At 42.0% G+C, this 25,030-nt stretch overlaps 1 protein-coding gene across 2 annotated transcripts; it reads left to right on the top strand.

Moving 5' to 3' along the window:
- Nucleotides 1-3,240: 3,240 nt before the first annotated feature.
- LOC130862185 (zinc finger protein 120-like) lies at nucleotides 3,241-23,779 on the top strand. 2 transcript variants are annotated; one of them, XR_009055620.1, is made up of 6 exons: nucleotides 3,241-3,350; nucleotides 7,759-7,885; nucleotides 8,088-8,148; nucleotides 9,307-10,864; nucleotides 20,193-21,556; nucleotides 23,609-23,779. XR_009055620.1 is itself a non-coding variant. In XM_057751668.1 (4 exons), exons 1-4 carry the CDS (start codon nucleotides 3,324-3,326, stop codon nucleotides 10,106-10,108), a joined length of 1,017 nt encoding a protein of 338 aa, XP_057607651.1. In that variant the 5' UTR covers nucleotides 3,241-3,323; the 3' UTR covers nucleotides 10,109-12,683. The 2 variants fall into 2 exon arrangements, 1 of the variants encoding a protein (XP_057607651.1); XM_057751668.1 differs by lacking the exons at nucleotides 20,193-21,556; nucleotides 23,609-23,779 and having other exon boundaries at nucleotides 9,307-12,683.
- Nucleotides 23,780-25,030: the final 1,251 nt, after the last annotated feature.

Here is a 25,030-nt window from a genome sequence, read left to right as displayed (position 1 = left end):
AGAGAGGGAGACCCACAGCAAATGTCGGTGACAGCATTCTATGGGTTGGAGTCCAAGGCTGCATAAAAAGGCGGAAGCAAATGGAGAAACAGTATTCATCTGAAAGAATTTATCAGGGCCATAGTGTGGGAAGTTAAGAGTGACTAGTGTCGACAGGCTCCCTTCCTAATGAGAGTGGGCAGGGTACAGGGATCAGAGAGACCCACAGGTCTTTCCTCGTGGTTGCTCACAAGGGAATGAAGGCAGGATACGGGAGGAATCGCAGAGGTCTCTAGAGGAAGGCAAAGAAGAGGTGGAAGATATTCCAATATAGATTTTTTTGTTATACTAGAGAGTGGTCACAAGGCACCGCTAGGCTGATGTAGGTCTTAAAGAGAAAGTGCCCGATAGTTTTCTATAGTTAAGCCCGGCCTAAACATAAACTAGAGGACAGGACACGTGTCTCTACTGGGGAGTATCAGTCACGGTGTTGTATTTTTGTAGGTAAGAAGGGCATTCATACATCAGGTTTTTCAGGACGTCTACTTGCAGGTGTAGACATAACTAATTACAAGTACAGGCCCTCAAGCAGTCTGGCCCTCATCCCTAGTCTAGCCAGAGAGTCTCAACCTACACACGGGTGAAGGGAGATATTTTTCTTGGCTTGATCCTCTTTGATCATGGGTCCTGGAAGCCATATGGCATGATGTTACAAAATTTAAGGATGTCAGAGGTTTACCGTTTCCAAATCAAGTCTCCTCCCTGATAATACTCTTTGGGGAAATGCCGTTGTCTCCCCTCAGTCCTCATTCTCAAGACACAGCACAGCAAGCGACCGGATTTCTTCTGTCTCGCTTCTCTGAGCCTTCAGAAGCCGGTATTTTCTTCAGCTTTACAGCAGAATGAATGCCTTTTATTAGTCAATCATGTGCTACTTACACTCAACGAGAAGCTGGTTCCAGAGGTGCGATTATTCCCATAGACCCAAGCATTTTCGTCTCGAAGTCCCCTCCCAAACTCCCTGTCTTGCATCATACTGGTTTCCCTACAAGAGCTAGTTCTAGGACAGGCTCCAAAGCTACAGAGAAACCTGGTCTCGAACAAAAACCCAAACAAAACAAACCAGCCCCAAGGTAGAAAGCACTGTTTTACCCATGACATAAAAGTGTCTATAGTACCCTGAGCTAGAACTGACCTGAATTCCTGTTCCCTGTGGATTAGCTTTCTTGGTACCAGAAGGCAGCATGCAAGCTTCCAGAGGTGGGAGGCAGCCAACTCTGATACCCAGCTGTAACACCTGTGAACCACATCAGCCAGCATGACATGATAACTGGGGTGTCACATATACCTTGGACATAATTGGACCTAAGACCTGCTCAACCAGAGGGCAACCATGCTTGGTACTAGAAGCCAACCTAACTACTCAGTGCTAGTGAGGTTGGTTATTGGCGGAGAATTTACATCCACTCATTTGCTAAACCAACATCATCCCTATCAACAGTCTATAAACATTTGTCCTTAGCCCTACAGAGAAGTGGAGTCCTCATCCTCATCAAGGAAACTTCTCTTTGCAACAGATGGAGACTACAGAAAGCCACGATCAGTCAATATGCAGAATTGTGGTACCTGTATAAAACACTCCCACACCTAAGGCTCAGGGGAAATTGAGGAAGAGGGTGGAAAGATTGTAAGAGCCAGAGGATCAGGAAGTTTGCTGGGAGGTTATGTTTCTTAGTAAGGTCAGAAGCTAGACTCGTAAAGTCTCACCAACATGACTGCCCAAGAATGAACAAGGATGACACCAATGGCTATGCTAAAGTGGGCAGAGAAGAGCCCAGGAAGCTTCAACCCCACATAGAGAACTACAGGCAACTGGGGAAAGCTGCGAACAGGAGAGGTGGTTCTCCCCAGGAAAGAGCATACCAGTCAGTTGTCCAGTATCAAATAGTCAGCCCTGAGAGCATCCATACAACTAGCATGGACTGAAGAGGGTATATTTAGAAACATACATGCATATATGTATATACATTATGCATGCAATAATAGTTAATGACATAGAAGCCTTGAATTTGGTGGAGAGCAGGAAAGGGTTTGTAGAAATGAAAGGGAAGGGAGAAATGTAATTATTACCTTCCCTTGCCAGGGAGACTAAATCTATTCCAATTGAAAGTTATGTGAAACAGTCTACAAGGGGGACTGGAGAGATGGGCTCAGCAGCTAAGAGCACTGCAGGTCCTGAGTTCAATTCCCAGCAACCAATTGGTGGCTCACAAATATCTGTAATGAGCTCTGGCGCCCTCTTCTGGCGTTCAGGCATACATGCAGACAGAACATTGTATACATAATAAATAAATATATCTAAAAAAAAAAAAAGCTCTACAAGGGATAACCAGAGACTCCAGACTTAAGAGTTGTGCAAATAAAGCACTTCCCACTTTCATTCTTAAAGCGAGCAAGGCACGAGGTGACTTCTACAGTGAATTTAAGCAAATACAAGCGCACTGAGGGATATACCTGGTGGTCTGGTTTATCACCTTTAGTCCCTCTCAGGCCTTTGCCTTTTCCATACCCTTGCTTTCAAGTATATTCACTTACATTTTGTACAGTCCTTTCTAGAAGGGCACCCTGTGGAAAGAACATTCTGCACTCTAGACGGACTTCACTGTAAATTCAAAGCTTTATTTATTTATTTATTTATTTATTTATTTATTTATTTATTTATTTATTTATTTTTTACACAGGCTCCTGGAATTATAGTCTAAAAAAAATTACAAAAAAATACAAATGGCTAGTAAACTCTTTTATTTTTGAGACAGGGTCTCACTATTTTGTAGCTCTTGACTGTCCATGTGCAGACCAAGTTTGGCCTGGAACTCACAGATAGCCACTTGCCTGTGGCTTCCTCATGCTGGGATTAAAGGCGTGCAGAGTAGCGAGCTAGTAAACATTCTCAAGAGTATTTGATGTCTGCCTATTGCGGAAACACAGATTCAAGGTACTTCAAGACTCCGTCTCACTGCAGGCAGAATGGCTATGATCAGGAATACAAGAGACAAGCAACACTGCTGTGGATGTTACACTAACAAGAGATTGCTGTAGAATTTGGCACACATCTCCAGCAAATCTGGGATAGGTCTGTGATTGGAAAGGAAGTTAGGGCTGAGAACATTCTGTTGTGTTCCTTCAGCCCACTGCGACCTGTCACTCAGGCCTTAGGAGCCAATCAGATCCGCCACCGGTCCTGCCAGTCAGATAGGGCTCTTCCGGTTGCCAGGCTTTGCGGCGCTTGAGGAAGTCGGAAGTTGACATTTTTGCAGGATCGTGGGCTTCATGTGGGGCAGAACATGGTTGTACTCTGCAGCCAGGCTATGGTGAGCGAGGGGCCACTGTCTCCAGACCGGGTGGAGCAGCCTGCTGAGCCACAGGAGCCCAAGTGTGGCGTCCTCCGTAGTCTGGGTGGGAACTAGCGGCCAGACGCTGAGTTCTGCATGTTCCTGCTGGTCCTCCGTGGTTTCCCTGTGATCCTTGTCATTGCCCTGGGCAGCAGCCTCGGAATAATTTAAGTCTGCTGTCTGCGACCGTGAAGAGCATTGGGAGTGGGATCATGTTTACAAATGTCCTTGTTGACGTTTCTGTGAAATTCTGGTGCCTGTGGAGTTTGTATTGTCACAATGGAAGGCAGATTTGCCAAACTCGGAGAACCCTGGTCTCTCTAGTATCTTCCAGAAGTTCTGCACTTGTAGAATTAAACATTTTTACATAGGATCCGACTGGAGTTAATTTTGTGGAGCTTGGAAATGATACCTTCTGTGTAGAGTAGGGTTCCACTGCTAAACTGATGTAGAAGAATAGAAATTGATGGTATAAGCTTTTACCAATCATAAAGAGACATTAGGTCACATAAAGTAGGATTTAGTTAAGGGACGAGTACCTATCAAATACCCCCAAAGATAAACAGCATGCCTATTAGAGATTAGTATGATAAATGTAAATGTCTGTTCACCAGCATTAATCAGCCATTAAGCTACATTCCCAGAACAAAGAAGATAAAGCTGATTTACAGGGGGCCATAAGCCCCCCTCCCCCACATCAAGAACAGACCTCTAACATGCTGCTCAAAGGCCCATTACAGGGTCACAGCCAACATCACGTCCTGTTGTGACATAAAGATATATTAATTCTTAAACAGCTCCATGTTAAACATATTTTAAAGGCAGTTTTGAGACAAGGTCTTCAGTGTTGGTTGCGACTGATTTAAACCCTGTCTATAACGCACAGGGCATTGCCCTTGCTAGCCCTCTGACTAAGCCCCCTACATATTTGGTTTATAGCCTTTATAGCACCACCAAGTCCTAAAATTATCAGTTTGAATCACAGAGTGGACTGTCAATAGCAGGAACAGGGGAAGGATTTGCTTGTGGAGCATGGCTCTCCCTTCAGACCAGAAAGGAGGAACAGAGAGACGTGTGTGTACACTGCAGAGGAGGCAGACTAGGCAGTAGGTACATCACAGACAACCTTTAAGGCAGTGAGCTGCAGCGCTCTCCATCATAGAGAAGGACCTGATGGGGCACAGTGAGTGACTGCCTGTGTAATTTCCCAGCATGTATTAATTCCTTCCGTGTGAATAAAGACAGCCATAATTGTTGTGTTTATAATTTAGGGAGGGTAGCTCTAACCACTGAGTATTCGGTTTCCATTTAGGGAACTCTCCCATGCAGATATGTGCAGTCCTGGTTGACATAGTAAAGTCAGCTGAGAGGTTTGAGACACAGACCAGGCTATCACTCTGTGTCAGGTTACAGTGCTCAGCAGGTAACATATTACATGGGACAAAGTTTTATAGTCTCTTATTACAGCATTCTCTTTTTTTCTATTTTTTTATTTAAAAAAACAAAATGAAACTTTTTTCACTTTACATACCAATGCCGGTTTCCATTCCCTCCCCTTCTCTTGTTCCTTCCGTGTTCCTCCCCACTCCACCCCTGTTCACTCCTCAGAGATGGTAAGGCACATTGCTTGAGGAAGGACCAAGGCCCTCCCTACTATATTTAGGCTGAGCAAGGTATCCCTCCAAAGAGAATGGGTTTCTAGAAAGCCAGTACAAGCAGTAGGGATAAATCCTGGTGCCAGTGCTCGTGGCCCTACAGTCTACCCCAGCCATACAACTGTCACCCACATTCCGAGGATCAACATAGTCAAAATGTCAATCCTACCAAAAGCAACCTATAGATTCAATGCAGTCCCCATCAGAATCACAACAAGAAATTGAGTAAGCAGAATTTAAAAATCATGTATGGCTTTCAAAGATGGAATATTGAGTCCATGGATGGTATTACGAATGACTCATTCAGGTGATTAGTGAAAAGAAACAAGTGGGGCAGGATGAAATGAAAGTCTGTTGTGTAGAGAAAAACAGCACTAGGTGGTTGCAGATAGCAGATGTAAGGAGGAAATGGAACTAGGAAATTCCAAGGTGTTTAGCACCATTGAAGCGAAGGCTCTTGCTCAGCATTGGAAGCCTAGGATGGACTCCATCCAGGTAAGCCTTCACTCTGTGGTAGGAATAGGCAAAGAGATTCCTAGTCCAAGGAAACAACTTCATACTGAATCAGCTGCAACTCTGGTCCAAGCATGGCAGGGTCCATTACAGCACAGACCCTAAATTTGGGGAATCATTGAGGTTTTATTGGTTCTGGATAAAAAAGGTGCAAAATTTAAGGTCATGGATTTTCAGTCTGTGGTTTCAGCTCAGCGCTGTTAAGGCATCTGCCTTTGGGAGATTCAGAGACTGAGGTGACTGTGAGAGTTCATTGCATGATGCTGTGAGGATGAAGTCTGGGTTGTATTTTGAGCCCATGAATGCTGAGCTGCATAAGCTATGAGCCATCTGCCTTGGAGAGCTGCACATAGGAAGTGGTAGTAAGCAAAGAGAGAGACTCATGAGAAGTTGCAGGGGCAGGGCCATCAAAGACTTTAGAAACTGAAACAGCATGTGTCTGATCCAGGCTACAGGATTCAGTGGCTGGCCTACTGGGTTTCAGTCTTGCCTTCTCACTGTGTCCCCTTACCTCTCCTTTGGAATGGGAGTTGGAAATTACTTTGTGATTTTACAATGTGTCTAAGGATTGTCTTGAGTGTCAGAAGAGACTTCTGACATTTGTACAGTGCATTAGCTTGAAGTTAGACTCAATTCATTTTCTTCATGGAGGACCATAAGCCTAGAGTGACCTGGGTCAGAATCTAGTCAGTTGAATGAAAAACCTTCCAGAAAGGATGATGTATGATTTATTTGAATATGTGTCTATCCTTGGTGACTTTGGGTTACTGGAGGAACCTTTAGTAGGAGAAGCATTTCTGGATAAAAATTCCTCTTTGCAGATGGGATATGAGTGTTTATAGCCTGAACAGATTTCCTGTTCTTTGTGTCTACTGTATTGTGGATGGAACTGGTCAGCCAGTTCCCTTCTCATTCTGTCTTGCCTTTACCACTATACAGACTGTATTCCTAAATCACATAAGGTACAGTAGAAGCGATGGCTGTTCAATGCTAAGGCCATTTTGCTAGCCTGTTTTTTTTTTTTGTTTTTTGTTTTTTAAGACAAGGTTTGTCTGTGTTACCTTGGTTGCCCTGAAAGTAGCTGTGTTTTACTTGAACTACAGATCTTCCTGTCTCTTTCTCCAAAGATCTGGGATTGAAGGTGGGCCAACATTTTGGCTTTTTCTAATATTATTGGGTAATGGACCTGGAAAGTAGGCTTTTGTACAGTCAATCAAGTGCTATTGTGCTGAGCTTCACCCAAATCTTGAATTTGGCAGAGGGTTTTGTTCTGTTTCCCAGAACTTGTCTTCATGACATTAATACTACTTGAGCCTTCTGAGTCATTGGATTGCAGTGGTGTGACATTTTTCTAGCTTTTGTTTCCATTTTGATTTTTTAATGAATATTAGTCTTCCTGTATGCATGGATGTGTACCACATGTGTGCCTGGTCCTCACAGTAGTCACAAGATGGCCTCAGAACCCCGGAGCTTTGAGTAATGGATAGTTATGATTCCCCCATACATGTAAGTACTGGCAATTGGGCTGACCTATATGTAGAAGAACCGGAGTTCTTTACTCCCGAGCCATCTCTTCTGCCTTTGTTTATGATCAGTGTTTACTTTGCTAATGTTTCCGCCTGTCCTTTGTAACTCCTTAAACATGTAGTTCCTTTTAATGTTAGCCTTTAATGTGGGACCCTTTAGGTTTTCGAATATGAATACAGAACTGGAGTGCATGCATAGCTCTTTGTAGGAACTCCAGTTAAAAACACTCTGAGTTTTATTATTTTTGGTTGGTTGGTTTTTTTTCAGGGGAGACAAGGTTGTAATATGTATTTGTGGCTGTCCTGGAACTGATTGCACAGACTGTGCATTTAACTCAGAAGTAGTCACTCCTGCCTCTGCCCTCTACGTGCTGGGATCGAAGGCGTGAGTCAATACACCCGGCTTGCCCATCTTCTTTGTTGTTAGTAATGGATCATACAATTTCTCTGATGTTTACTGAGCACTGCATTTCTCTTGCAAGGCATATCCCATTCAAAGGTTGCAGAAATGACAGAAGTGAACCTCCTCTTTAGATTCCATCTGTAGCGATGTGGTGATGGTATTAAAATGTCCCTGTCATGAAATAAGTGTGAGGAGCAGTAGAATTAGATGACTGTACTGTCAAACAAGTATACATTTGCAATGTTGTTGCTATCACACCTTTTGCTTTACACGTGTATGGGTTATTTTAGAGTGGAGTGACCTATGGTGATGTACATGTGAGCTTCACTCCGGATGAGTGGGCTTTGCTGGACCCTTTCCAGAAGAATCTCTACAATGATGTGATGCTGGAGACCTTCAGGAACCTCACTGCTATTGGTAAGATGGTGAAATTATCCTACGTTTTAAAATAATTGGACAAGTGTTTCTTGGTTTTTGAGTTTCTTCTGTAATTTGATTGAGAGAGAGGAAGAGTGTGGTGAATAAATTATGCATGGTGCTAAGGTTCACCGAAGATATTAGCTTAAGTTTTGCACAATTTCCAATAATATATCACAAATTTTCTGATAATATATTTTAGGCTACACATGGGAAGATCGAAGTATTGAAGAGCATTCTCAAAGTCCTAGAAGACATGGAAGGTAATTTACATATGCATGCTGATATAATTATGTCTCTGAGAAATGGTTAATGTGTCCTGAATATTTTAAAGAAAAGCACCCATGTAAATAAGCACAACTTAAAGTGTATTGATGATTATTAAATTCTTAAAAAGTCATATGCCTCAATGTCATGTAGGAAAGTTGTGTGTGCCAGTCATTAAGAAAGAAAACAAGAGTGTCTTAACAGTTACACCATTTGAATCCCAGCTGAGTGAGAGCTGTGCTGTAGAACTGACAATGTGTAGTTTCATAGCACACATATTACAAAAGGTATACACATTGAATAGGAGATAAGTCCAAAACTTTCTAATAATCAAATAGTCCATAGCAAAGCCAGTATGACCTATTTGCTTGTGATGATTTTGCTAAGTTTATTGAGATGGGCAGATAGAGTCAAGGGACAGTACTTGTGGAGCAACCGAAATCCCTATACCACAAGTCTATGAGGAACAGAGTCAACCTGTGTAAATGCAATGTGGAAACCTTTTATTTGTTATTTTTCCTTTAATAGATAAATCATATGTCAGTCTGGGTTTGAACCATATGAGCATAGTCATATGGTAAGAGGTAACACTTATTTCTCTCAGAACAACTAGAAGATATGTAGTAGTCTCTACTTTTACTAGACTTGTTGATTGTGATTCAAGGTTATAAGTAATTGATTTTTCAGGTGCATTGGGAACACATCAACAAGCTCACAGTGCAGAAAAGCCTTAGGAGTACTACGGATTTGTAAACACTTCTATTTGTCATGGTTCACTTTGCAAATGTAGTGTGACCCATACTGTAGGAAAATTCATGAATGTCATAAGAGTGGTAATACTCTACGTTTGTCTAGTTCTCCTCATATATGTGTAAAATCTCCTATAGAAAAAGGGTGGTATAAATGTGAACCATGTAGTAAGAGCTCTGACCATCATGGGTATCTTCAAAGACTCAAAGAAACCTTAATGAAGGATAAACATGTGTTTAAACAAAGAGTCAAAACCTTAAATCTTATTCTTCTTTATAATTAGGCCAAATTGTAAAATTAATTTATGCAGATATAAAGATTTGTCAGTGTAATCAATGTAAAACTTTTACATGTGTGAAGAAACCTGAATATACTCAATGTGTTAAACCCTTTACATGTTACAGTCATCTTGAAAGGCGCGAAAGAATTCATATTGGTGAGAAATACCATGAAGATATTCAACATGATGAAGCTATTGTGTGTCACAGTCAATTCCAAATACATAAAAGAACACATACTGGAGAGAAGTCCTATAAATGCAATCAGTGTGGTAAAACTTTTGCATGCCACAGTTATCTCCAAAGGCATAAAAGAACACATACTGGAGAGAAGTCCTTTGAATGTAATCAATGTCATAAAGCCTTTTCACAATACAGATATCTTCAAAGACATAAATTAACACATACTGGAGAGAAACCCTATGAATGTAATCAATGTCATAAAGCCTTTTCACGACACAGTAATCTTCAAAGCCATAAAAAAACACATTCTGGAGAGAAACCCTATGAATGTAATCAGTGTGGTAAAGCCTTTTCACAGCACCGTTCTCTTCAAAGACATCAAGGAATACATACTGAAGAGAAACCCTATGAATGTAGTCAGTGTTTCAAAGCCTTTTCTCGACACAGTTATCTTCAAAAGCATGAAAGAACACATACTGGAGAGAAAACCTATGAATGTGATCAATGTGATAAAGTCTTTATATATCCTAGTAATCTAAACAGGCATAAAAGAATACATCATGGAGAGAAAGACTATCAATGTAATCAATGTGGCAAAACCTTTACACATCAGAGCTTTCTTCTAAGGCATAAAGGAACACATACTGGAGAGAAACCCTATGAATGCAATCAGTGTGGTAAAGCCTTTGCATATATCAGAAGTCTTCGAAATCATGAGAAAATATACTGCGTAGAAACCCTGTAAATTTAGTCAGCGTGGTAAAGTTTTGTATTTCATGGTAGTTTTTCTACAAGAGTAAACTTTTCTTGCAAAATCAATCTGTTAAAACCTTCTCATATTACAGTACTCTATGAGGACCTACAAGACCAGTTTTGAAGGGAATCTGACTATAACGGATTTGGCAACATCTTTAGCTAACACACTTTTTTTACACGAGTGTTGATTCTGGAGAAAAAATTCTGACAGTGCCAGCTATCTTTACAAGCATCATAGCGTCCTTTATTTTGTTTGTACCTGCAAACTAATATGGAAGAAAGTCCTTAAGAATTTAAACGAAGTAACCCTTTTAGATTTCACACAGCTCTTCAATAATATGAAATAAATAATCCAGCTGTAAATGTTTGTGGATGTGTATCTGTGCCTTTTCTGCTGTTGTGATGTAATGCCCATATCAGCTTATAAAAGACATTTATTTGGCCATTGGTTCCAGAGGGATACAGGATCACCAGGAAAGTGACATGGCAACCAGTGTCAGACATGCCAGCTAAAGCAGGAGACTAAGAACTCACATCCTTAACCTGCTGCATGAAGCAGTGTGGGAACTGGACATGTATGTGGATTGTCAAAGCCTAATCCCCAGTGACAAATTTCTTCCAGTAGGGCAGTATTTCCTTAATCTTCCCAAATGACACCGAGAACTGAGAAGGATTGATTTCTCTGACTTGAAGCACACATGTTTGTCCTGTGTTCCATCAACCAACTCATGATGAAAAAAGCTCTGTAAGTAAGTCTTTAGATGCCTCGGTCCCTGTGTTAGAGGAATGAATGCTTATAAGAGAAAAACTTTCATGAGAGGAAAATTTGCTTACAGATTTGTTTTAATTTCAATTATGTGATGTCAGGGTGTCTTGTGAGGGTTTGTGCATGTACATACTTGTTCCCTGTTGGGCTTCATGTGGCCCGGGCGCGAGGCCCAGTGTAACTTCCTGAGCATAGCTCGAGTTTGGAGATCTGTCTCTGGCTACCCCACCTCGACCTGCCTCTGCTCAGCCACCTCTAGCATGGCAGACTATTATTGGCCCTTATTCCTTACTCCTCAACCCACCCAAGCTTCTCCACACCATCAGAACCCTGTATAAGATCCTTCTTGATACCATTAAAGGAGATCCTGCTTCAACAGACTCCCAGTTCGGTGTGTTTCTCTCCAGTTGGCCGGGGGAGAGGGCTGCTGGGTTGTTTGGACACTCACCGTGCTGCTCAGCCCCAAGGAGAGTCCAGCAGATCTGGGTCTGTCCCTGCTCTTTCTTCCTGAGAACCTGGCAGTTCCCAAGAAGGACAGACCCTTGGATCTCTTGTAGCAGTAATTACAGGAAGTTGTCTAAAACCTAGTCCTCAGAATGAACTGTTCTTAACTGCTCAACCATGTCTCTATCCCTGTACATGTTTAAATCTTTTTTATATCATCCTGATGTCAGGAAATAGGGAAGAACTCACACAAGAAAAATCCCTGTTCATGTACAAAGACTTTAGACATCGCAGTTGTCTTCAGTTTCAAGAAAAAAGTCTTGCCTCATTTCTTTCTCAGGAGCCTTGAAGGAAGTAAATTATTTACCGTGTTCATCAAGTCTGATGGTAGAGATCACTGCATTGTGGTTTCTACTTTGAAACATTTGAAGTAGATACTTAAGTGTGCTATATGTGTGCCGGTTGCATTTAGTGAAGTTTATTTTGTGGTCCTTCTATTCCTTCTGTGGCTTCTGCTCACTTTCTATTGTGCTTTCACATAGAATTATTTTTCTGTCACAGTGTATAGAATGGGATGCCCGTCATCTAAGTGGTGCATTCTTTATTCAAGTCGAGGTAGTGTGCGATCATAGTTTTCAGATTACAGTGTCTATGAAAGTTTAGTCAGCTGCTTTTCCTGGTCCTTTATTTCATATTTTCTTAAAGTCCCTTAAGGTTGTTGTTTTTATGCAGCATGACTTGGATGTTAGTAGTTAGTTAGGGATACATTTGAACTCATGATCCTCATTATCAGCCTCCTGGGTACAAGTCCAAGGGTAGAAGATGTGTCCCCAACATGTGCTGTTTTGTCAGCATGACTTAACAATATTAGTGTTAAAATACTTAATTGTAGAGAATTTACGAAACAGTAAATACCCCTGTGTATAGTCAAAGCAGGATTTCCTTTTATCTGACATGTATGTAATAAAGTAGGATAATCAGCAATCAACCCTATATCTCATAACATAGCTTGATGTGCTATGGATTTGTATATATTATTCTAGTGTTCCATTTTCTTCTTCATGTCCCAATTACTTATTTATTTGACACTTTCTCTTGAAGTACTGCCTCCTAAGCTGCTTATCCATAGATACGGATAATATGACGGCAACGAAATTTATTTTAAAAAATTCTATTTAGTGTGTCTGTAATTTGGTTCTGGATTTGTAGGCCATAGCAGATGTGTGGAGACTAGAAGACAACTTTGTGGGTTCTTCTTTTGGGCATCTTCATATGAGGATCATGGTCAGGTTCCAGTGTTGCACACAATAGACATTTCACACTGAACCTTCTCACTGACGCTCAAACAAGATGAGTTGAAACATTGCATCAGTAAATTATTGTCTTCTTTTCAAATTATAAACACTGTTGTTTAAGAATGGATGAAAACAGAACAATTTAAATAATAAATCCTGTTTGCAAATGAAAGTGAAATACTACTCTCTTTTAATTTGGATTGTGTTAGTTTATTCTAAGAACTAAATGCTTGTTCATAACACTTTTTCAGAACCACAAATGAATGCCAGCGAATTGTCTGTGGGTAGAACTGGTTGCTGCTAAACCTGGTGACAGGAGTTCCATCTTTGGGAGACCCATATTCTCCGACAAAATTTTCTCTTATTTCTACACTTGGTCTGTGGAATATGCACACTCACACATCAGAACATACATAAATAATTTTGAAACTCAATTAAAGGCCAATAATGTCATGTGTAGCCAAACTTGGTCTCATTTCTAGTCTTCTAGAAGAAGTAGATAGTGGAAACCTCTGATATCCCCATTGCCACGGACTCACACCACACAGATGTGTACACTCAAACACAGTTTAAACATTTGAAATGGATCAGATTAGCAAACAGATAGCCCGGTTATTGAAAATATGAAATTATTTGGAATTTCAAATTAATATTATAATCTGAAGAATTAGAATTTGAAGAAGTATCACTCACTGTTCACCAAACCCTTGATTGTTGCTTTTGACATCATATTTTACCCCATAGTCTCTGATTTATCAATAGGTCATTACAAAAAGTCATAGCTGTGTCTTGTGCATGCCTGTAATCCAAGGACTTGGTAGACAGTGGGAGTCCGAGCTCTCTGAATTTGAGACCAGCTTGTTCCACGTAATGAGTTCGAGATCAGCCATGGCTACGTAGTGATGTCCTGTCTCAAAAATAATTTTGAAAAGAAAAAGCATATCTCAAATTATGGAACTTTCTCTAATATAATCTGGACTCTGGTTTCAATCAAAACTTATTATTTTTACTCACATTGAGAGAGCTGAGTTAACAGTGACAAAAATAAGCCATGTGCAGAATCAGTTCACAAAGGGAGAAAACCCATTAAATCATCTCACAACCATCTAGTGGTTTCATCACCTTCAAGTGATAGGAGGCAGAAGTAATGGCATCTTTATTTCCTGCATTATAATGACATATTTGGGGACTCAGTAGTACTGTTCTTTTTGGGTACACACATTTGGTTCCTAGCAACCATATCAGATATCTCAGAACTGCCTGTATTTCTAGGTCCTGGAGATCTAATGCATTCTTCTGGCCTTTGCACCATATATGCAAATCATGAAAATACAGATATGTATCTGATTTCATATTGTAAACAGGGTTTTCTTTATATATGTTACTTACAAAAAAAAAAAAAAAAGGAATTAGGTCTGCAAGGTCCTTGAATCCCGGCAACAGGCCCTGCTCCCGTGCTGAGGAAATCCAAAGATCCTGCTTCAGGGTGGAGGGGATCTGAGAGCCAGCACCAGTGCTGAGGGGACCTAAGAGAGGGCAGACCAAGAAAAACTCCCAATCAGCCACAGCAAAGATTGGACAAAGATGCCAAGACTCTGCTGGCCTCATTTGAAGGAAGAGGTTCCACCATTTCAGGGTGAAGATAGGGTAGTGTGTTTGAGTGTGACTCTATCTGCTGGTAAGTAAGGAAATGGAACGTCAAAAAGAGGCAGCATTCATGAGTATGCACTGGGTGAAACTGGCAGATAGTGACAATGTAAACAGGTGCTGTCTGATGAGCTGAAGGCCAAGGACCCCTGTCTCACCTGTCCAAGAGCATCTTTCTGTTGGATGAGTTTAGACATAAGTACTCCCATGAGCACCCTCTCTGTGGTGTTGTCATATTTTTGGTAGTACTTTGGTAAGGATGGTTTGCCCTGTGGTATCATTTTGCTAAAGATTTCCCAGACCTCAGGAGATGCAACCACATCATTGGAATGTTACAGAAATGGATAAACCTGGGAAGAACGCCTTGCCGTGTTCTCCTTGCTGCATCCAACAAGAGCAGCTTCATGTATGTGGTGTGGGTTCCATGGGCAGAGCCTTCCTTCATGTGGGATTCAAATTGTCTCATGGACTAGGCATTGTACACATGGCAAAAACTGGATGCTGGCAGCGTGAAGACTCAGACTCTAGTTTAAGAGTCTCCTTCCTAGGAACGGAATGTTCTAGCATGTTGGAAACTCTTCAATAAAGGAAAGATTTAAATTAAACATATCTTATTGTGGCATGACTGCCTACATTCTTTCTGAGATAAATTTTTCTCATTAAAGCTAAACGTACATTGATAAAATATGTGCGTGTGCAGCTGTGTATGATGTATAAATGAAGTTGTACCATTTGAGGTGATGATGCTACCTGCTAAGAGTCAAAACCTAACAAAAACGATGGGACCACATATAAAAAAATTCCTATTGAGTTAATTTACGGGGGAGTCTAACAGGCTATTGCTGTTGTCATTGGTTGCCAGCCAGGTCTTCAAGGTCAGATCCTATTGCCGAAGACACCACACACTTCCAACACAGGAATTGGAGAAATTCCAGGCTAGTTGACCTGAAATCCTCGTGAGAACTGGCCTTCACAGGCTCAGAAGGAATTGTGTAAACTGACAAGGAGAGGAGAAATGTGTTGGCTCACCCAGCTGAGGTACCGTGATCTGCAGAAATGAACGGGCCTGCGAGATAGCTGCAACGGTGCAATATTGGCACTTTTATCTCGCGGAAACAAGCACCTGGCTAAGGCATTTATGTCTGGTACTGCAAACCTAGACAGATAACCTTGGCTGAAGGCTGTTGGAGACCAGCTTCGACAAGTACACCACTTACCATGGTAGGGGAATGAGGACGAGAAAAATAAGTAAAGAGAATGAAGACGTGGGTGAAAATAAAACAGAAACAAGCAGGAAGGTACTGGGGTCCCGTGAGTGCAGGGTTAGAAGTGAGGGGAGATGAAGCCCGGCTGGGATGTCTCTGCACAAAAGGCAGAAAACAAGGAAAACTTCATCTCTAACCCTACACTCACGGGACCCCAGCTGCAGTCCAGGTCAGCCTGAAATCACTATAGCACAGACACGAGTCACATGACTGCAACCTGACCAATGAGGAAGTTCTGATTGGCTACCCAATCTGATTGGCTCATTTCTGTATGTATCACCAATCAGGTCGCAGATCAGAATCCACTGCACGAGGGATGTGGCTAAGAGTCAGTTGGTGGCAGTTATGTGCTGTTGAAGGCAGGGCTTTCACTTGGAGGACACCAGTAGCAGAGGCAGTGCGCACAGACAATGCAATGTGGCACGGATTTGGAAGAGGAGTTTCTGATCTATTCAAGCAACACCAGGTGTGTCCTGATTGACTGCTTTCTACCAAGACTGTTTTGCTTTCATGGGACCCTCATGGGACCCACATTCTTCTTCTTCTTCTTCTTCTTCTTCTTCTTCTTCTTCTTCTTCTTCTTCTTCTTCTTCTTCTTCTTCTTCTTCTTCTTCTTCTTCTTCTTCTTCTTCTTCTTCTTCTTCTTCTTCTTTTCTCTTCTCCTCCTCCTCCTCCTCCTCCTCCTCCTCCTCCTCCTCCTCCTCCTCCTCCTCCTCCTCCTCCTCCTCCTCCTCCTTTTCCTCTTCTTCCTCCTGCTCTTTCTTTCTTTCTTTCTTTCTTTCTTTCTTTCTTTCTTTCTCTTTCTTCTCCTCCTTTTCCTCCTCCTCCTCCTCCTTTCTTTTTCTTTTCTTTTTTTTTTTTTTGTCAAAACCACTTTGGAGTGTGGATTAGGCCAACAGCTCTTCTTCCGAATTGTGGTTTGTCAGGAGCCCAGGCCGGATTCTGAACCACCTAGGACTCTGAGCAATACTGTTTTGTCTAAAGAGTCTGTGGTGGCTGAGACACCCAGGCTCCTTCCCAGAACACTGTGAACAGTCCCAGGGATACAACTGTCCTATTCTATGTCCTCCCTGGCCTGTCTTATGTTCCCTCAAAACTGCCTTTGTAGACTAACAAGTCACACATAACAAAATCATCTTCATTTGCAACTGTTTTCTGGAAAAAGACTAAATTTTATTCTTGGAACTATGGACTTTTTGTCCTATATTCTCTTCATTGTTTCATTTGTCAAAATTTATATTAGAATTGTCCTTTTGTTGTTTGTTAAGTGATGAACTCATTTTGAGCATGAACTTGGCCATGTTTTTGTTTGTTGGACTTGCTAGGTTTCAGTTTCTTTCATTAAGGATTGTCGCATCTAGATACATGAACTCTTTGCTTACACCTCCTGGATATTTTACACTTAGGGTTATTTTGTATTATTTATTTTGCTGTGTGTGTTTATCAGTTTGTGTCACAACCCAGACACATGGAATTTAGAGGGAAACTTGCGGCTCTAGGTGCTGGTTTTCCTACTGGGGGATCAAGGGAGGAAGCTGAAGTCAGCAGGTCTGGCAGTGGCTCCTGCAGACTGTATAGAACATGCTCTAAAGTGTCTCCTTCCCCTTACTGAATACTTGCAGGAATATTAGTGTTATTTTTTTCAAAGTTGGGTAGAATTTATATATGAATACATTCATATCAGTCTTTCATTTTATTGATATTTCATCACTGAAAATCTTTTATACAATGTGTCTTGATTCTCCACCCGCCCCGCTCTATTCCTCCCAGATTCTCCTCAGCTCCCCACCCTTACAGAAATATGGTTTATCTCTTTTTCAGTTAAAAAAAAATAAAACAGAGACCAAAAAACCAGAATAAGCATTCAAGACCTATAAGATACCCAGTTGTGTGCCAAAGTTTATTGCTCCATTTTGAGTTTGGCATTAATTTAGGGCATGCTGAGATACCCAGTAAAAACCATTGGAGAAAACGAAATTCTTCCTTTACCATCAGAAAACAATTGCACATGTCTTCTTGGTTAGGTTTGGAACCCTGTGTCCACTTCCACTTTTCAGTGCTAGAACCTCCATCTGTTTAAACCTTGTATACTTCTGTGTATTGCTACAGTCTCTGAATTCATGTTCCTCAGTCTGGTTATATGTGGAATACAGTGTTTCTTTGTTTTCTTGGAAACAAAGTCTCTTTCTATTTCCTCTTCTGTCTAGCTCCCTCAACCTTGAGGGAAGGTTTTCCTGAATCCATCCCATTTAGGACTGCCATCCCAAAGTCTCACACACTCTACACTGTTGCGAGTCTCACTGTTAGTTCTGTCACCTTCAAGAATGGGCTACACTGGCCCGGGCTGACTCACACACACACACACACACACACACACACACACACACACACGCACACACCTAGATATAGACATATATCATCAAGAGACATTATATCACTGTGTTCTTTAGCAGAATAATAATATCAGGTTTTCCCCTGGTCCCTAAATGACCTACTCAGTTTCTTGGTCCCTTTAGCAGTGTCAGGTATGGCTTCCATCTCCTAGAGTGACCTTCAATCCAATCAAAATTGGTTGCTTGCTGCAATAGTATTTGTGCCACTATTGTATCAGTCCACTTTGCAGATGGGTCACTGTCGTCCTAGGGTTTGTAGCTGGATGATATTGATGATTATCTTTCTCCTCCAGTTGCTTGCAGAATGCATTCCTGTATCATGAACATCAGTCAGTGGGGAAACATCTAGTTATGCCCCGCTCAACTTCTCCGTGTTGGCTGACATACATGCGAGTGGTCTTCATCAATAGGGCATAACAGTAAGGTTGCAGAATAAGCCTGTGGGTTTTCAAGGGGTCCTTTTCCAGCTACTCAGAAAGACAGAATCCAATCTTGTCACTGGACCAAAGCTTTTTTCTTGAGATTTTTCTCATTGAATATTGAACTATATTTCTCACTATGGATCTGCTTAGGTTTTTATTTGCCCTCTTTTCAGTTTTGGTAGGTGACACATGTAGACATTTGTCACTTTACTCCGGTTTTGTAATTCATATGATTGTAGGATTTAAAATAGTTCCAGATAAAGGAACATGGGAACAAGAGTGGTCAGGGACACCACAGGAACACAGCCCAAAGAATCAATTGACCAGGAATATGGGGGCTCACAGAGATCAGACAGCCTTTGTGGAATGGGGTCTTGCCTAGGTCCTCTGTGCATATGTCGTGGCTGAGTATCTTGATGTTATTGTGTGATTCCTAAGAGTGGGAGTGGGGACATTGGGACACTGGCTTCATGATGTCATGTTATCAGGAAACGTCATGCCTCTTACATCTGCCCTGAGGAGAAACATTGTCAGATTTAAAAAAAGAGCAGTAGAAGAAAAGAATGTAAATTGAATAATCATGTGAAATTGTCACAAATATTGAAAGATTAAAGTAAAAAATTTTGAAAATTCAAAATAAATTATAAATCTACTTACAACTTATATGATTAATATTGATTTCTGAGTAATGTTTCCTGAATTGAGTTAGCATGAAAGCAAATGACTACTAACTAATGCAGCATAGTATTCTACATTATTTAAGGAATGATGTTCACTATGGTGTTAACAAGTGAGATGTCATCATATTCACCAAATTATCTCTAATAAAATATACAGTTGGGAACAGGAAAAGTAGGTATTCTAATAGCATAAGCTTTTTGATGATTCCTTTAGAATCTGGGAAAGGGAAGGTTTTCTTGGTATGTAATAAATAAATGAATAATTTGCATTCCTTTCCCTCAGCATAGACAGCATCTGCTAAATTGTGCATCGTGATCCTTCTGGTCCCTCTGATTTTAGTTATGTCTTCAGGCATGTTGATTCTGTTATTATTTGTACTCTGTAATTACATTAAGAAAGTATCCCAAGTGTTCATGATTATATGATTTCTATTGTTTTTTTTATTTTTTTAAATATTTATTTATTATGTACACAATATTCTGTCTGTGTGTATGCCCGCAAGCCAGAAGAGGGCACCAAACCTCATTACAGATGGTTGTGAGCCACGATGTGGTTGCTGGGAATTGAACTCAGAACCTCTGGAAGAGCAGGCAATGCCCTTAACCTCTGAGCCATCTCTCCAGCCCTATGATTTCTATTGTTTCAGTTATTGAGAACTGAGTAGTGAACAAGGTGGCAAAATTTATTCCCAAGACTGTGAATGAAATGGTTTGCTATAGATTTACTAACACATTTTATCTTCAAAATTATTTACAGAATAGATATGCTATCTCCATGTCAAAATAAAACAAGTTGTTCTGTGCCAATAATACTTCTACATGATTCCAGTGATTCTAGTCATTTTTTCTGTAACAGCACCATTGTCTTGCTGTAGACTTACACTGTGTCTTCTTCTTCTTGATCACTTTGGGCTCTGCTCTTCCTTTCAGTAATTTAGGTTTTACGTCTGTGTAGTGTTCATTGTTGTCCATTTCCTTACATTCTCTTCTCATCTTCAGAATGTTTCTCAGGTACTTTCTTGGATTTTAGTTTATTTTTATTTTTCTGTGACCCAGAAGATTTTTGTTGCTCACAAGTCTGTCCTTTTTCCATGTAGAAATTAAAAGTTATACACGTTCCCCTTGACTCAATTCTCATTATTCTCATCTGGTTTTGTCCAGTTGGTGTGGAAATTATGAAGAAACTTTCTAGCAAGAGAAGAGAGGACGTGACAATGCAGATGGACCCAAAAAGCAGTGCCTCTGAAGAGGATTTTCACTGATCCTTCATGACCCTGTGTGCAATGCTGTTCTCATGACTGTAGTGAACTGTGCACACCATCTGAGTGAAGATGTGCTGGACCTGCTCCTCCTGCAGACAGCCTACTTTCTCAGTGTGGCTCACCAGATCTCCATGAACAGCATGCTCCATCACCATATAGGTGTGATCTTTGGTATTGATGATGTGGAACAGCTAGATGATGTTTGCCTGGTCCAGCTCTTTGAAGATGTCAATTTCTGTTATGTTGCTATAGTCATTCTTTCTACCATTTTCAAGGATAAAAGCAACTTGCACCTTTGTGTGGAAGTGACAGACCAGCTATACCTCAGCAAAGGTCTCTTTTCCAGGAGTCCTGAGTGTGATTTAGGGATCCTATTTACGTGATAAGCCTCTCTGATTCTCTATGACCCTGTGTGCAATGCTGTTCTCATGACAGTAGTGAACTACTGCATACTGCATATTCCATTATGTATTAATGGTCTCTAGTATTGATGATGTGGCACAGCTAGATGATGTTTGACTGGTCCAGCACTTTGAAGATGTTGATTTCTGTTATTTTGCTGTAGTCTTGTGTCCTGCCATTTACCAGGATATTCAGAGCAACTCGCACCTCTGTGTGGAGGCGGCAGGCCAGCTTCACCTCAGCAGAGGTCTCTTGTTCAAGGGTTCTGAGTATGACATAAGGATCTTTGTAAGGGATAAGCCTCTCTGCAGGTTGAGACCTGTGGTGGGTATTTTTGTGGTGTGGCTGAGAAGGCAGATGTGGGAGCCCTGCAGGGAGTCCAGATGGCAGTGTGCTCTACTACAGAGAAGTCCAGCACAAAAAAAGTTAAAACCTCTACCGTAGGCTTCTCCAGAGGAACACATAGTAAACATGATATATGTCTCACTTATGGCCTTCCTTAGCATCGTTCTAAGAGTGGGGCCTTGTGCAAAACCCCACAGAAGCTGCACATGAATTAGAAGCACCTATGGACCAGTCTTCATGGACCTAGAAGAGCAAAGCTCATTCATCTGTCTTTCCTATCAAGGTCAAGTCCAAAGGAAAGTTTTGTCACTTTGGGGGAGAGGTGAATCCCCTCCACCGTCTTCCTCCCAGGCCTGCTGTTGTGTTTGCATCCTGCCTATATCCCTTTGTCGCTCTCAACACAGGAGACACCGTCCCGCTGCATGCTGGTTCAGTCTAGATGTTGGAAAAAGGACCAGTTACTCTGTGATGTTTACCAGAACCATATTTGTCTCTTGACAGGACAGTGACTGCAAGGTAAACAGAAATGGATGAAAGTTGGATGGGATGCTGGGAGGTTGCCTCACTTTGGAAGGTCGGTAATCCTTGCCTGTCCTGGACACAGTACATACACGAGTCAGTCAGCAGTCTGGGAACTACATGATATTCATACCCCACATCAATGGTCAGGCTTAGAGAGAGCCTTGACCATAGAGCTGGGGTTCCAGCCTGGTTATTTAGTTGGGAGGTCTCCTTTCAATGTTGGCTATGGGGATGTCATGGACACTCTCCAAGCAGGACTGAATGCCAGGACTCCAGTGTGGGTCTCAAATGCTGAAGGTATCACTGAAACTACTGAATTTAATCCTGTTGTGTGAGAGAGGTTTATGTTTTCTATTTACCCTTGACACTGGTCTATGGATAAATAAGCACATGGCTGCCAAAGCCGCCCTTTCCCATTCCCAGGAAGGTGGTTATTGGGCTCATGATGAAGAGGAGCAAAGGCGCAGTGAGAGCAGATGAATGGATTCAGAGGGATTATTGGGGTAAATTATGGCAAGCAATGCATCTCTGCCCTCAGGCCCTCTCGCCCCAAACAATTATGGAGAAGACAGTGAATATTCTTTTTTTTTTTTTTTCTTTTTCGAGACAGGGTGTCTCTGTCTCTGTGGTTTTGGAGCCTGTCCTGGAACTAACTCTTGTAGACCAGGCTGGTCTCGAACTCACAGAGATCCGCTTGCCTCTGCCTCCCAAGTGCTGGAATTAAAGGCGTGCGTCACCACCGCCCGGCTGAGGGTGAATATTCTTACATCTGTATGGGAGGACAGTCACTCTGCCACAGGCCAGCTACTTAGTCTGTAATTGGCTAAAGACCATTGAGCGCGAGGATGCAGACAGCCTTGCGAGGAAGAGCAGTCATGAGACACTGAGGCTCTTACTTATGTGGTCATAATCGCTATACATCAGTGGGATGTTTCAGTCCTAATGCACTTTACTGAAGCTAAGGCCTGGGAAGGGAGACTTGGGTGCTATGTCCAGGTCAGTGATTCCCAGGAGAGACAGCCCAAGAGAATCACTGGCTCCAGACGCAGGAGATGGTCTCAGTATAAAGAGATGTGTAGTATATTTCTGTTTATACTGAAAATTGCCTTGGGTCTGATAGTGACTTTGTGTGTCCCTTCTACTCAGGGAGCCATGTTGTTTCTTACCTGGGAGAATAGAAGTCAGCTAAAAACTAGGACTCCACACCCAACTCTTCTATCCGTCACTGCTGGTCTGTTGGATGGAGCAGGAACAGGTGCACTCAGTACCAGCTATTTGTAGCAGGAACTGAACACACATCATCCCCAAAGCTGTCCTCAAGTATCCATTGTGCAGAGGACAAAGCTAATTCTTTGAGATGTTTTGTTTTTTTTGTTTGTTTGTTTTTGTTTTTGTTTTTTGGTTTTTCGAGACAGGGTTTCTCTGTGGCTTTGGGGCCTGTCCTGGAACTAGCTCTGTAGACCAGTTCTTTTGGACAAAGTATGTTTGATTTGGAAACTGCTTAATGTTCACCCAGTGACCTATTGACTGAGCTATGATGACCATAGTAGTAATGTTGGATCCCTTGTGGTCTCATAGGTCACCTCCAGTTCTCTAGTTCCCGTCCTTTCTCTCCGAATATCTGCAGGCTCTTCAGGACTTGTTCTATTGTAGATGCTTATTTTCACCAAGGTTGTGTGTAGGCATCTCTCTGATGTAGGCAAGTGTAAGTGAGATGGGGTGCAGCAAGCACAATGCCCGTGTTTAGGCATGATGTTTGGAAGCTGCAATTAATTCTTTGTTCTCAAACCCTCCTTTCTGCAAAGTAGCAGTGCAGCCAGGGACATCATTCACTGCAGGCAGAGGTCCCTAAAGAGACCATAAAGATGTTGGCCTAGGGAAGGGCACATTGGAAGACAATGCGCATTATTGTACGTGTCTCATTAGTCCCTGAACTGCATTAAAAGTAAACCTGCCATTATTCTCCTAGGGCAGATTTCTTGAGCTTTGGGTATGTGGAATCTTAGCTAGCTCTTACGTTGGTCTCTAATGTTCCTTCTCTTGTAGGTGCCTGGTCACATCCTGAAACACACACCCGGGGAATTCCTGACCTGAGGACATGACACTCAGCACTAGAGCCAGTGATGGAGGAGAGCTCTCTCTTTTCACTGGAAAACTAGCAGGCCCTTTCTTGCGCTCTCCAGTTTAGAAGCTCCCCACAGGTTCAGGAGGATATCCTGGGTAGGGCAATGAAATGAATTCTGTTGCAGCATCCAATCACAGACCCCCTCTCCAATTATCAGCAAATTCTGGGGGTGACAGGCGAATCAAATTGTAGACGTTTTACTGTGGAATCCTGTGCATATTTTGACAAGCACAGAGGTGACCTATGCCTTTCTATTCTGACAGATGCCCCCGGAAACCTGCCTGAGCAGATAAAGTGCCCCAGTAGAGCGGGTGGGAACTAATGAGCCTCTTTGCAAAGTATGGGGACAGCATTGCCTGTGAAGGGCAGTGTCCAGGGCCTCTTTTCCAGGCCATCAATCACATGGTGTACTTGAAGTCCTCCACTTGTATATGTCATTTGTCTTGGAGAAACAATGAACAAATACTGAAAATACTGAAATATTGATGTAGAATTCCAAGAGAATTTATTCTAATTGACATTCAGAAGAGTTTAGGATGTCTGAGAAGACAAAGGAATATAATCTCTCAGACACCCCTGTTTCTCAGCACCCGTCACTGTTGTTATAGTGACAGACCTACCCACATTATGTCAGCTAATTTTCTCAGTGGCTTCCAGGGAAAGCAAGGCAGTGAAAATGGTCTGCCCTCCAAGGGCTGGAGGATAACTGTGCAAAAGCAGTCAATAGCAAACCCATTAGAAAACTCAACTCAATCTCAAATGTTACACCTGCCCCAGATCCAAACTCTACGATGTTCATGGAACACTTATAGAAGAGACCTACGTTAAGTTTCTGCTCATAAGGAGGAAGATCAGAAACTCCCAGAGAAGATGAACTGTTCTAATGGATGCCCTGCAGTCACTGCTCAAGAAATAGAGAGACTGGAGAACGGCTTGAGGAGACAACTCGTCCAGACATCTAGAGAGAGCCTGGCCTCTGACGCACCCCAGAGAGGACAAATCCTGTTCTAAGCCAAGATGGTGGTTTACTGCTTAGCAGTGTCAGCAGTGTCCAGGCAGACAGGCCGATGTGCTCTGTGCACTGCTCTTTAAACCCATGCAACCCCCAATATTACTGCATAAGGATGGGGGACAGAAGCACAGTGATAACTTTCCAAAGCTGGGGTCATGTACATCTCTGTTAACTTTTCCCTAAGCCCAGGAGGAGGAGGAGGTTGAAGAAAGGAAATACATAGGACTTTCTGGAGCTGGTGAATCTCCATGTTGCTGCTTCTGGAGCCCGGAAATCCTAGAGATCCACATTCCCCAGCCCTGCTCCATACCCATTGCTGGATGCAACCCAT

The sequence above is a fragment of the Chionomys nivalis genome, chromosome 19 (assembly GCF_950005125.1).
Source record: "Chionomys nivalis chromosome 19, mChiNiv1.1, whole genome shotgun sequence".
NCBI classification, from domain to species: Eukaryota; Metazoa; Chordata; class Mammalia; order Rodentia; family Cricetidae; genus Chionomys; species Chionomys nivalis.
The sequence above is the reverse complement of the archived record's forward strand: the minus strand, read 5'-3'. Positions and strand labels throughout refer to the sequence as shown.

Coding starts and splice junctions, on each gene's coding strand:
- LOC130862185 (XM_057751668.1), top strand. CDS start 3,324: ATGGTTGTACTCTGCAGCCAGGCTATG. Junction 7,886..8,087: donor CAGGAACCTCACTGCTATTG/GTAAGATGGTGA, acceptor AATATATTTTAG/GCTACACATGGGAAGATCGA. Junction 8,149..9,306: donor AGTCCTAGAAGACATGGAAG/GTAATTTACATA, acceptor TACATGTTACAG/TCATCTTGAAAGGCGCGAAA.